General features: G+C 40.9%; 1 protein-coding gene across 1 annotated transcript in view; it reads left to right on the forward strand.

Annotated features, from left to right (window-relative positions):
- cd34 (CD34 molecule) overlaps positions 1-11067 on the forward strand; it is a 38088-nt gene extending 27021 nt beyond the window's left edge. Inside the window, exons 3-9 of the mRNA XM_063910485.1 lie at positions 2894-2953; positions 3162-3424; positions 4530-4607; positions 6882-6993; positions 7081-7133; positions 7482-7628; positions 8747-11067. Of these exons, the coding sequence (XP_063766555.1) occupies positions 2894-2953; positions 3162-3424; positions 4530-4607; positions 6882-6993; positions 7081-7133; positions 7482-7628; positions 8747-8941 (908 nt within the window). The 3' untranslated portion in view covers positions 8942-11067. The remainder of the gene's footprint in view (positions 1-2893; positions 2954-3161; positions 3425-4529; positions 4608-6881; positions 6994-7080; positions 7134-7481; positions 7629-8746) is intronic.
- Positions 11068-13619: the final 2552 nt, after the last annotated feature.

The following is a 13619-nucleotide window of genomic DNA, read 5'->3' on the forward strand; positions in this document are numbered from 1 at the left end:
TGCATCAGTGCCTAACAACCTTGTAAAATGAGCTCTTCAAGTGTCCATACAAGTTATGAAACGTACTAGTCCATGTCTGAGTGATATATATATATTCCAGGAGAGTCAGAAATCTGGAATTCCTGACAGTTTTCCAAAGGATTAAGCTGCTTTATTAATGCACCTGATATGTGTGTATATGCTCAGAGTGTAACTAAGTTAAATGTCTGTTTAGATGACGTACATCAGCCTGCATCATCATAGACAGTATGAAAGAGTAGGAAAGCTTTGGGTGGTTCACATGAAATGTGTTTATCTACTGAAAGTCAATCCCAAAGCCTCCTCTCTTATTGGACTGCTTAGTTTTAGTCTTCATTCCTTAATTACATCTTGCTTTTAAGAAACTGGGGTTAAACTAACATCATAAAACATCCAGCAAACACTCAATCCTTTACTGGTTGGACAGGGAAGAAGCTTCCTTACATGTGTTTTGAAATATTTAAACCTACTGTACACTATGAGGTTGCAGTGAAGGCTCAACACTTTCCAGCTCTTTAAACGTGCAATCAGCTGAAGGCTCTAATAGCATGCTTTAGTGAACCATTAAGACCCACTTAAACCAGTTCAAATGCAGAACATCACACATCCGGTTGCGCTAACAGTCCCACAGAGGATTTAATCCAGAGGAGTTTATAGGACTGCAAACAAACCACTCAACTGTCATTTATGTGACTGGATCTGGGGCTTAACTAAATAACACAGTGGTGCAGGAAACACATGTTTCCTGTGATTGCAGAATAGTTTTGGTGAGGAGCTAAACTGTTTACACTCTGCGCTGGTTTGCTTCCAAGTGGAGGGGAGAAATGGTGCTGCAGGAAATAAAAATGGCTCGTTATCCTCTGACTTATACCAGAAACAACTCCCGTCTGTTACAGTTACAGTGTCATTGCAGCAAATTCTGTTTTACTTAATGTTATGTAGATGGGTTTTAAAAGTCTCAAAACACTGGAGATTAAAGTAGTACATTTGTGAGAAAGTGATGAGGTTCCTTTACTAAACAAAACTCTTTCTTTAAAGGGATTTGTTATCATTATTTGTGACATAAATCTCACAGAACATCTTACATTTTAACCACAAATTAGTTTTTTTACTAGAAATTAAGTAATTTAATCCTGTGATTTCTGATTACTTTCCCAAAGATAACCCCTGTGCAAGTATTATCCGACAATAACCCTTAAACTCTGTCTTATAAACACACCTCTACTTTATGAATATCCACCCTTCATAATATTAGACTTTAAGCTATTTAACCCAGTGAAGGCGTTCCTCCAATTACCCAGAATCCCCTCACTTGAACTCTGAAAAGCTTTCTTACTTTTTCCGTGTCAGAAGGCTTTCAGCACCACCCAACCTAATCCCGAGATTATTACAGGAACAGGATCTCTCTCTGATGGATGTGAAGTCAGGAGGTCAGGACCTTTTGGACTGAGATGTGTATTTGCACAGCGCTGCAGACGGAGAGAATTAGCTCGTATGTGACGACTAACGAGTTCAAATGAGTCTGGCATCTCTGGGCCCGGCATGCAGTCTAGTTCACCAGGTCAAGCTTCACAAACACATTGAGAGCGGGCAAAGATTCAAAGATACCAAAACAAAACTGGGTCTCCAGTTCTGAAAAGTGAAGCAATCCCCTAGAGCTAACATCCAGCAAAGGTTGCAAAAATAAGTCCGATTGTATAGAGGTTGACGAGTAAATTAGCCTACTTCTGTCTCAAATTATTACCTCAGATTGATTTGTTAGCTTAGATTGGAAAAAGTTTAAAAGAGGATTAGACTACTTCTCTCTTGATTAATTCTTTCAGATTGTATAGAAGTCTATGAGAAAATGTTCCTACTCAGATGTAAAGAATTTGACGAATAAATTAGCCTCTTCTCTCCTGATTTCATACCTCAGATTGTATAGAAGTCTATGAATAAATGTTCCGACCTTTCTCTTGATTTTGTACCTCAAATTTCATAAAGGAACTACAGCACGGTCACATGACTTCACGTCACCACCGCTAAGCTAAAGGAGGCTAATGTTGGGCTATAAAGGAACTACAGCACGGTCACATGACTTCACGTCACCACCGCTAAGCTAAAGGAGGCTAATGTTGGGCTATAAAGGAACTACAGCACAGTCACATGACTTCACATCATCACCGCTAAGCTAAAGGAGGCTAATGTTGGGCTATAAAGGAACTACAGCACGGTCACATGACTTCACATCATCACCGCTAAGCTAAAGGAGGCTAATGTTGGGCTATAAAGGAACTACAGCACGGTCACATGACTTCACGTCACCACCGCTAAGCTAAAGGCAGCTAATGTTGGGTTATAAAGGAACTACAGCACGGTCACATGACTTCACGTCACCACCGCTAAGCTAAAGGCAGCTAATGTTGGGCTATAAAGGAACTACAGCACGGTCACATGACTTCAGATTGTATAGAAGTCTATGAGAAAATGAGTCACATTCTCTCCTAATTTTCTACCTCCAATTGTATAGTCTTTAAAGGAAAATGTTCCTAGTTCTCTAGTGATTTACTACCTCAGATTGTTTAGAAGTCTATGAGAAAATTTGCCTACTTCTCCCTCTATTACCTCAGATTGTATAGAAGTCTATGAATAAACGTTCCGACCTTTCCATTGATTTACAACCTGAGAAAATTAGCCTACTTCTCCCTCTATGTATTACCTCAGTAAACATTTTCCTGAAGTGTTTATGGTCTCAATCTGTAGTTTGAGTCTTCTTCAACACAGCGTCTTTATTCTTGTTTGAAGGGACCTTAAATATTTAATGCACTGAGCAGAACTTGACATCTTGCACTAAGGTTTTTCTTATTATTTTTTCTCTCTGTCTCCCTTCTTGCAGATGAGGTCAAGTGTCAAGATGCAACAGATGCACCTGGTGTAACAACAGACTTGATCTTTGGTAAGAGACTTTGACAAATTGGTATATTCGTTTTGACAGGCAGGGGGTGGAGCAGCATTAACGGGGTTTATTTCAGATCTTGAGAAGCACTGTAGGAGGGATGGATCAAGTAATTTGGTCATTTTACTTCATGCTTACGTTGAGAAATATACTCAGTAGTATGTGTACTTCTCTCCTAAGATTTAAAGCCATTGTGTTGTGTTTGTAGCGACAGATGCAGCTACCCCCGCCACCTCCCCCTCTCCAGTATCTGGAGTTGCTGTCACTGCTGCTGATGGAGGTGCAACTCTTCCTTCTGCGAGCCATCTTCCCACGTCTGCTCCTGGACACAATCCATTCCCAGCCACCATCATTTCTGTGGATTCACTTGATAAAATACTGGGTGTAGCGACCGCGGCACCCACTCCTGCCCCCGACATGGCGGGAAAAAACGCCCCAGAAGAACCCCCCAAACCTAAGAGGGCGGTGGTGGTGAGTAGCTGCTAGGATGCAAGAAGGGAACTGGATACAGCGCCATTGCAAACTGATTCTTTCTGTTGTTTAATTCCGTACATTTTTCTACAAAACTGGGTGATTTATTAATGTCAATTTAGGAAATCGTCAGTAGAATTCTTAGAAATCTAAATAAGTGTATGAATAACCACTCTCTCTCTTTAAGTGTTTCATTTTAATAACAATCTAAAAACAGTTAGTGGAACTAATCAGGCTCTCCGAAAACACCAAACTTGTTTAAATCAGAAGATAAGAAGGGTTTTAACTCCCTGCAGCAGCATCTCCAAACACTCCACATGGAAGGAAATCAAGACCAAAACTATTCTGCAATCACAGGAACAATCTGTTTCCTGGTCAACTGCAATATTTAGTCAGGCTCCAAATACATTTTAGGAGAAAGAATGAACTAAATGCATCAAGTGACTCACCCCGAAGATCCCACTTTTGTTTTGAAGGAAGTTGTGCGTGCAGTAGCACCCATAAAAAATAATAGACATCTGTGGTTACATTTTCTTTAGTGGGCGGCAGAGGCTCAGTCTGTAGGGACTTTTCGAAGCCGGTTCACGTCCCGATCGGACCCGAAAAAAGTGTGGACTGGTAGTTCAGCTCCTGGGCCCCGCTGAGGTGCCCTTGAGCAAGGCACCGAACCCCCCAGTAAACTTATCAATGTGTCAAATATAGCAGCCAGGTATATCAATACTACATTGTGAAAGGAACGTGTGAGTAAGTCAGTTTAATATATAAACTTCATTATGCCTGAAATGGAAAAATGTGTATATTAGCCGACTTCTGCCTCAAAATTATTCCCTCAGATTGATAGAAGCCTATGAGAAAATGATCCTACTCCTCTTGTGATTTATTACCTCATATTATATAGAAGTCTATGAGAAATGGATCCTACTTCTCTTGTGATTTATTACCTCATATTGATAGAAGCCTATGAGAAAATGTAGTCTCTTTTTTTTTTGGGTTCTTTGGATTTTATTACGTTTTGTCATCAGTGTAGGTTTTGGCACTTTATCATTTTGTGTATTTTTGAAGATTATTGTTTGTATTAAATAGTTCTTATCTCTCGTCTCCTCAGCCGGACGTGGTGTGCGTCGGGAAAGAAGACGTTGCTGAGAGCAACGCAGTGAAGGTCTCCCTGTCCACTGACAACTGTGTGAGTATCAGTTCAATCTCCTTTATCTCCCACACTGCAACGAGACAGTACAAGTAGCATATGTGTAAATAAAGCTTTATCTATCCCCCCCCCACACACACACACACACACACACTGGGGTCCAGAGGAAGGGGGCTTCCTTGGCGGATCTCTTCAGACATTCCTCAGCGTTGTAAATCTTCAGACAGGCCGGAGACAAATGAAGAGGAGTTTCCTCTCCGGGGTCTTTAGAGGAGGAACATCCAGGGAGGGGGGCTAATCTGGAGATTTATATAACAGAAACCCTTTATTTAACACTTTATTTAACACTTTATTTAACACTTTATTTAACACTTTATTTAACACTTTATTTGACACTTTATTTGACACGTAATATTCTGCTTTTGGGGGTTTTCCCCTCAATTGCACTCGTTTTGACATCACTGTAGATCACTCATCCTCCTATTGGCTATCGCTCCCACACATTATACGTGATAGGCTAAGGGGCGGGACATCTCTAAGCAGTTGAGCAATCCCAACAGAACCGGCCAGCTAACCAATCAGAGCAGACTGGGCTCTGGTTTTAGACAGAGGGTGAAAAGAGGTGCTGCAGCACAGACAGTATGAGAAAAATAAAGAGACACTACATACTGATATACACCTGAACATCAGCAGGAGAGGACTCTTTAAAGTAGAGACACTACATACTGATATACACCTGAACATCAGCAGGAGAGGACTCTTTAAAGTAGAGACTCTACATACTGATATACACCTGAACATCAGCAGGAGAGGACTCTTTAAAGTAGAGACACTACATACTGATATACACCTGAACATCAGCAGCAGAGGACTCTTTAAAGTAGAGACACTACATACTGATATACACCTGAACATCAGCAGGAGAGGACTCTTTAAAGTAGAGACTCTACATACTGATATACACCTGAACATCAGCAGGAGAGGACTCTTTAAAGTAGAGACTCTACATACTGATATACACCTGAACATCAGCAGGAGAGGACTCTTTAAAGTAGAGACACTACATACTGATATACACCTGAACATCAGCAGGAGAGGACTCTTTAAAGTAGAGACCCTACATACTGATATACACCTGAACATCAGCAGGAGAGGACTCTTTAAAGTAGAGACTCTACATACTGATATACACCTGAACATCAGCAGGAGAGGACTCTTTAAAGTAGAGACTCTACATACTGATATACACCTGTACATCAGCAGGAGAGGACTCTTTAAAGTAGAGACACTACATACTGATATACACCTGAACATCAGCAGGAGAGGACTCTTTAAAGTAGAGACGCTACATACTGATATACACCTGAACATCAGCAGGAGAGGACTCTTTAAAGTAGAGACTCTACATACTGATATAGACCTGAACATCAGCAGGAGAGGACTCTTTAAAGTAGAGACACTACATACTGATATACACCTGAACATCAGCAGCAGAGGACTCTTTAAAGTAGAGACTCTACATACTGATATAGACCCGGAGGCCACGTCAGGTTCCTGCAGAGGATGAGGTCATGCTGGATTCCTGGGTGGAACATGTGACGATCACACAGATGCGGAAATGATCGTTTCTCCTCCTTGCTGACGGAGGAAGGAGGATTCTTTTACTCCTCTGGGAGTGCTGAGAGAGTTCCCATGTCGTGAAGTTGTGCAACGCAATGATTTCATAGTTCGAGGTTAAGGTGGAGAGAAGAAGAAGGCGTGGTCCGAGAGTTTTCCTTCCATCTGCATGTCGTCTCCATTACTCACACATCTGCACTGATGGTCAGCGGGGGGAAATCGGGAACACACATATTGGGTTTTTGGCTCCAGTGATGAAGCTGAACACGGATGTGTAATCTATTCAGGTTTTTTCAAGAGATGCATACATGGGTCCTGTGGAGTTTTTATAAATCCTGAAAGCATTTAATTATTATTTTATTTATCAGAAATTAAGGAATAAACGTAAACATTTTTTATTATTTATTTGAAAAGAAGGCTTTATTTTTCTTTAACTAGTCATTTATAAGCCTTAAAAATGCGAAGACACTGGAAGTTTTAGTTTATTACTTAAACTGCTTTAAGCTATACTTCGAACCAGTGCTCCCCTGATCCGGAGATCAACGCACTGAGTCACTGAGCCACTGACTCCCTTGCAATTGATGTTAAATTTCATTATGAATGACATTTGAAAAACTAGAAAATCTATATATTCTTCTAGTTTGCACTTTGGGAATCATGATTTCGGTAAATGTAATTCTCATATTTCTCTTGCAGGAAGAAACAAAGCGCATCATCCAGGAGAACCCTGCAGGCTGGTGCAGCAAAGACAGCTGTAACCTCAAAGTCTTCCAGGACGGAAACACAGTGCTGGTGTCCAGTGAGGACGGTGAGAAGACGTGCACAACCCCTGCACAGTTTACGTGGATCTGATTAATGAAGCTCTGATATATATCTGATGTTCTCCCCCCTGCAGCTAACCCGGCTACTCTGGCCGACGCCTTGAAGAACGAACACTTGAAAGAAAAGGTGAGATGAAGTCACATGCACCCGGCTCGTGAAGTATGTTGAAGTAGAGGAAAGATAACCATGAAGTCTTTCATCTACAGTTCTGAATAACTCTATACAGCTCTCCTTAGCAGTGGTCTGCTCTCCGTAGTAACGGTCAGCTCTCCTTAGCAACGGTCTGCTCTCCTTAGCAGTGGTCTGCTCTCCTTAGTAACGGTCTGCTAGCAGAAATTAGCATACCTCTGGAATGTCCAAACTGACCAATCAGAAGGAAGTATTCAACTAAGCGGTGTCATAATGTCCTCTAAAAGATGCTTGGTTTCAGATTCCCTCAGATATTTCTTGACCACGCAATCTTCTTCTCTGCAGCTGGGAGTGACAAAGACGGAGACCCCCTCCTCGTCCGGGTCTTCGGTGTTTGTGGGGATCCTGGTCAGCGGTCTGCTCGCCGCCGCTGCCATCACTGTGGGGTACCTGAAGTGCCCCCGCAGGGGCGAGGCCAAGGGAGTCCGGCTGGTGAGACATGACTATGTAACACTGTATGACCTCTGCGTGTTCCTGCAGTCACGTTAGACGGGATGCATGGATCACCTCCGACCGGTTCATGTTTCCCTGCATCTGACATCAAAACAGAACCCTTTCCTTCCCCCGGGATCAAACATGGCCAACGTTTTAATCAGGGAAAGTTTCTGGCGAGAGAACAGATACAGAGAGAGGGAGCGTTATCCAGAGACCCCCCCTCCCGCCTCATGCTGCTCCATTCTGCTGATTATTCATCTGCAGATCAGGGATTCAACATGGAGCCATAAGCAGCTGTTTTCACTTTAATATCAGCCATAATTAATATCAGAGGAACAGATAACACGCAACTGGATTCCCTTACAGTTACAAACACAGAGATGGAATCAGAAAAACAAGAAGTGAGGATTTCATGCAAAACACCAAAAACAAGCAGATTCTTAATGAATGAAAGTAAATGAACCTCCTGCATAGAAAGAGGCACACACTGATCCATTCCATGCAATAAAGGGAGGCTGTGGCTCAGTGGGATACTGTCGTTGTGTCCTTGAGATGCTCCTTTGGGGAATGCCAACACTATATAGTGTACATAAGTCGCTTTGGGGTAAAAGTAACATGTAATGTAAAGCAATGCAATAAATAAGTGTCAGGGTAGGACCAAATTGCTGGACGGACAATAGTGTATCTGAAAATACCTTTATTTCAAGGCTCCCGCGAACAAACCATACAGATCAGACCTCTCTGCCTATTAACCGCAAGAATCCCAACACCACAGAACCTTAATGCATGCAGAACTAATCAGAGGACAAGACACAGCTGTAACAGTGGACCGAATCAGATAATCACAGAGAGGCAGGAAGCAGGGGGAGAAAACCTTTCAAAATAAAACCGAGGGAAACAGACGGACCGTGACGTGAGGGTGATTAAATAAAAACTCATTTACTCAGAAGAATCACTTTGAGGTTTATTTTCAAGGCTTTAACTTAAATTAAAAGACGTTTGCTTCATTTAAAATCCTCAAATTGCTTTTTCCGGGACTTTTTAAAAGACACCCGGACCCCAGGTGTTGAGGTGTGTTCCCTCCTATGATTCATGTTGTTTCTGTCTCCCTGCAGGCGGAGGAGGCGTACCCGGCGGATCAGGAGAACCAGGGGAACACTCTGGCCTCTGTGGCGCCCCTGAACCCCCCTCCGGAGACCCCAGAGAAACCCAGCATCAACGGAGAAACCCCCGAGGCCGAGAAGCCCGAACACCCCCTCGCACCCACCAACGGACACTCCACCACCAAGACTGCAGACACTGAGCTGTGAAACCACAACACACACACACACACACACACACACACACACACACACACACACACACACACACACACACACACACACACACACACACACACACACACACACACACACACACACACACACACACACACACACACACTTTCTGACCATGCCATAGAGAGTCCGCAGCAAACGTGGACGTCAGGGACACTTTCCTACATCACCCCCTCCTCACCCCCCTCTGTGAGCCTGGTGAACATCAGGAGAGGAAGTCTGATGATGATGATGAAGACGATGACGAAGGCTCCGTCCCTGGTTGTTGACGCAGGCTGCAGAGGATTGTGGGTGTGGAGAGAAGCTTTACTTGTTCCCATGACGACTGCAGTGTCAACACCCTGCAGCATGCACGGATTACTGACGGACGCCAGGGGCCAACTTACTGAATAAGAGACGAAGAAAAACAAATACAGAACGACTGCAGAGACACATCTGCAGAGACACTGAGAGACTTTAGAAAGGGGCTACACCACCGTGGGGACAAATTAACATCAAAACAGACACAACATGAATATAAAGAGGAACAAAACAACCACAAATATGGAAAGCATAGACAAAAAAAACAATATGAGGTTCAATTAGACACCTCAATGACCTCAAAGAGACTCAAAACTACACCAAAAAGTGGCTTAACAATATCAACAGAATGAAACCAAAAATGATCACAGAGGAACAAAATGACAAAAAATGTATCTCTATATTATAAATTGACGCTCAAATTCTGACAAAATGAGATGCAAAATGCCCAATATGAGACCAAATAGTGAAATAAAACTACAGAGACAGAAAACAATTACCGAGAGATGCAAACTGACTATGAAGAGACAAAATGACTACAATAAGACACAGTATGACTACAAACAAACACAAAACATGTACAAAAAGACCTCAAAGACTCTCAAAACTACACCAAAAAGTGGCTTAACATCAAGAGACATAAAATGAAACCAAAATGAAATATAAATTACAGAATGACACTCAAATCCTGACAACATGAGATGCAAAATGACAATTATGAGACCAATTAGTGAAATTAAACTACAAAAAGACAGTCATAAATACAAATAGCTACAAATCAATTTCCTGGGGATGAAAAATGACAACAATTTGACAAAATTCCCCAAAAATTCACAATATCCCATCAGAAACACTCAAAATAACCAGTGTTTTTTCCAGGTGTGGCTTTCTGTCCCATAATCCGCCCTGCAGACCCTCTGCACGTCGTCACATTCACCCACACACCCCGCCCAGTAGAAACCCGCTCCTCTGCAGCCCCGACAGAGGAAACAAACCACGCTGCCTTGAAATCTGTTTACAACCTCAGAGAGAAACCTGATGGTGTGTGAACGTGTGCTTTAGATCCTGCATGTGTGTGTTGCATGTTCACCTGTCCATGCATCGAGGCTTCCCTTTGCTTTGCTGTATCATACGTGTGAAGAATGAGTGTGCATGTGACATTAGCCAGTGTAAACTTTGTAAAATAAGTTGTGATCTCCTCTCTTTCTTCATTAATGACGCCTCGCTGCACATTATCCCGCTTATTACACGGCTACGTACCAAATAAACCAACAATATTAATTGTATTGATTTAAATTGATCATACCGCGTCCGCAAACAAAGAATAAACATTCATAAAGACTTCCTGATGCTTAAAAACGAGTATTTGTTGTCCACAGCCGACCGGACTACTTTCTGTGGATTGATATGACTGCACACAGCCTCCTTAGCAACCGTCTGTTCTCCTTAGCAACGTTCTGCTCTCTGCATAGCAACGGAATGTTCAAATTGACCAATCAGACTCCAGTATTCAACCAAGCCCTGTAATGATTTGTATACTCTGTCTGTACTCCATTGAGCAGTGTGTGTAGTTGCTGTCTTGTTTTTTAAAACGTGTGTACCAACACTTGTAAGGTGCTCAAGTTGAATTCATGTATTTTGTTGTGTACTAAAATATTTGGCACATTTTTATAAAACTTGATCAGCTGCAGAAAAATGTTCTTATAAATAAATTCTTCTCATTGCTAACTCCAGTATGACTGTAATAGCAGCCTGTTATTTTAAACATGAACAAATAAAGATGAATCTCTTTTTATGAATTTTCATGTTTTCAGACTCTCTTTGTGTTAAGTAACTAAGTAGATTTATTCAAGTACTTTTAAGTACACTTTTGAGATACCTGTACTTTACTTTTTGTATTTCCATATCTGCTACTGTGTACTTCTACTCCACTACATTTATTTATCACCTTCAGTTACTTCACAGATTAGGATTACTGATGGTGAATATAATCTCCCTTGAATCAGACTGTAGTTCACCTGCAGTAAATCCAGCAGCTACCCTGCAGTATACAAAGCCATTCAAACTAGCTGCACCTTTACCAGCTCTGAGAACACTTTAATGATCAATCATTATAAAACATATCAGAGATATTATTCTGAAATGGACCAATCAGACAATGACTACTTTTACTGTCGCTACTTTAAGTACATTTAGAGGAGAGTACTTTCTACTTTCACTGGAGGAACATTTAGAATACTTTCACTGTGACAGAGTATTCCTACACTCTGGTACTTCTACTTTACTCAAGTACAAGACCTGAGTACTTCTACTTTACTCAAGTACAAGACCTGAGTACTTCTACTTTACTCAAGTACAAGACCTGAGTACTTCTACTTTACTCAAGTACAAGATCTGAGTACTTCTACTTTACTCAAGTACAAGACCTGAGTACTTCTACTTTACTCAAGTACAAGACCTGAGTACTTCTACTTTACTCAAGTACAAGACCTGAGTACTTCTACTTTTACTCCAAGTACAAGACCTGAGTACTTCTACTTTACTCAATACAAGACCTGAGTACTTCTACTTTACTCAAGTACAAGATCTGAGTACTTCTACTTTACTCAAGTACAAGACCTGAGTACTTCTACTTTTACTCCAATACAAGACCTGAGTACTTCTACTTTTACTCCAATACAAGACCTGAGTACTTCTACTTTTACTCCAATACAAGACCTGAGTACTTCTACTTTACTCAAGTACAAGACCTGAGTACTTCTACTTTACTCAAGTACAAGACCTGAGTACTTCTACTTTACTCAAGTACAAGACCTGAGTACTTCTACTTTTACTCCAATACAAGACCTGAGTACTTCTACTTTTACTCCAATACAAGACCTGAGTACTTCTACTTTACTCAAGTACAAGACCTGAGTACTTCTACTTTTACTCCAATACAAGACCTGAGTACTTCTACTTTTACTCCAATACAAGACCTGAGTACTTCTACTTTACTCAAGTACAAGACCTGAGTACTTCTACTTTACTCAAGTACAAGATCTGAGTACTTCTACTTTTACTCAAGTACAAGACCTGAGTACTTCTACTTTACTCAAGTACAAGACCTGAGTACTTCTACTTTACTCAAGTACAAGACCTGAGTACTTCTACTTTTACTCCAATACAAGACCTGAGTACTTCTACTTTTACTCCAATACAAGACCTGAGTACTTCTACTTTACTCAAGTACAAGATCTGAGTACTTCTACTTTACTCAAGTACAAGACCTGAGTACTTCTACTTTACTCAAGTACAAGACCTGAGTACTTCTACTTTACTCAAGTACAAGACCTGAGTACTTCTACTTTACTCAAGTACAAGACCTGAGTACTTCTACTTTACTCAAGTACAAGACCTGAGTACTTCTACTTTACTCAAGTACAAGACCTGAGTACTTCTACTTTACTCAAGTACAAGACCTGAGTACTTCTACTTTACTCCAATACAAGACCTGAGTACTTCTACTTTTACTCCAATACAAGATCTGAGTACTTCTACTTTACTCAAGTACAAGATCTGAGTACTTCTACTTTACTCAAGTACAAGACCTGAGTACTTTTACTTTACTCAAGTACAAGACCTGAGTACTTTTACTTTACTCAAGTACAAGACCTGAGTACTTTTACTTTACTCAAGTACAAGACCTGAGTACTTTTACTTTACTCAAGTACAAGACCTGAGTACTTTTACTTTACTCAAGTACAAGACCTGAGTACTTTTACTTTACTCAAGTACAAGACCTGAGTACTTTTACTTTACTCAAGTACAAGACCTGAGTACTTTTACTTTACTCAAGTACAAGACCTGAGTACTTTTACTTTACTCAAGTACAAGACCTGAGTACTTTTACTTTACTCAAGTACAAGACCTGAGTACTTTTACTTTACTCAAGTACAAGACCTGAGTACTTTTACTTTACTCAAGTACAAGACCTGAGTACTTTTACTTTACTCAAGTACAAGACCTGAGTACTTTTACTTTACTCAAGTACAAGACCTGAGTACTTCTACTTTACTCAAGTACAAGACCTGAGTACTTCTACTTTACTCAAGTACAAGACCTGAGTACTTCTACTTTACTCAAGTACAAGACCTGAGTACTTCTACTTTACTGAGTACTTTTACTTTACTCAAGTACAAGATCTGAGTACTTCTACTTTACTCAAGTACAAGATCTGAGTACTTTTACTTTTACTCAAGTACAAGACCTGAGTACTTCTACTTTACTCAAGTACAAGACCTGAGTACTTCTACTTTACTCAAGTACAAGACCTGAGTACTTCTACTTTACTGAGTACTTTTACTTTACT

The sequence above is a fragment of the Eleginops maclovinus genome, chromosome 1 (genome assembly GCF_036324505.1).
Source record: "Eleginops maclovinus isolate JMC-PN-2008 ecotype Puerto Natales chromosome 1, JC_Emac_rtc_rv5, whole genome shotgun sequence".
In the NCBI taxonomy this organism is placed as follows: Eukaryota; Metazoa; Chordata; class Actinopteri; order Perciformes; family Eleginopidae; genus Eleginops; species Eleginops maclovinus.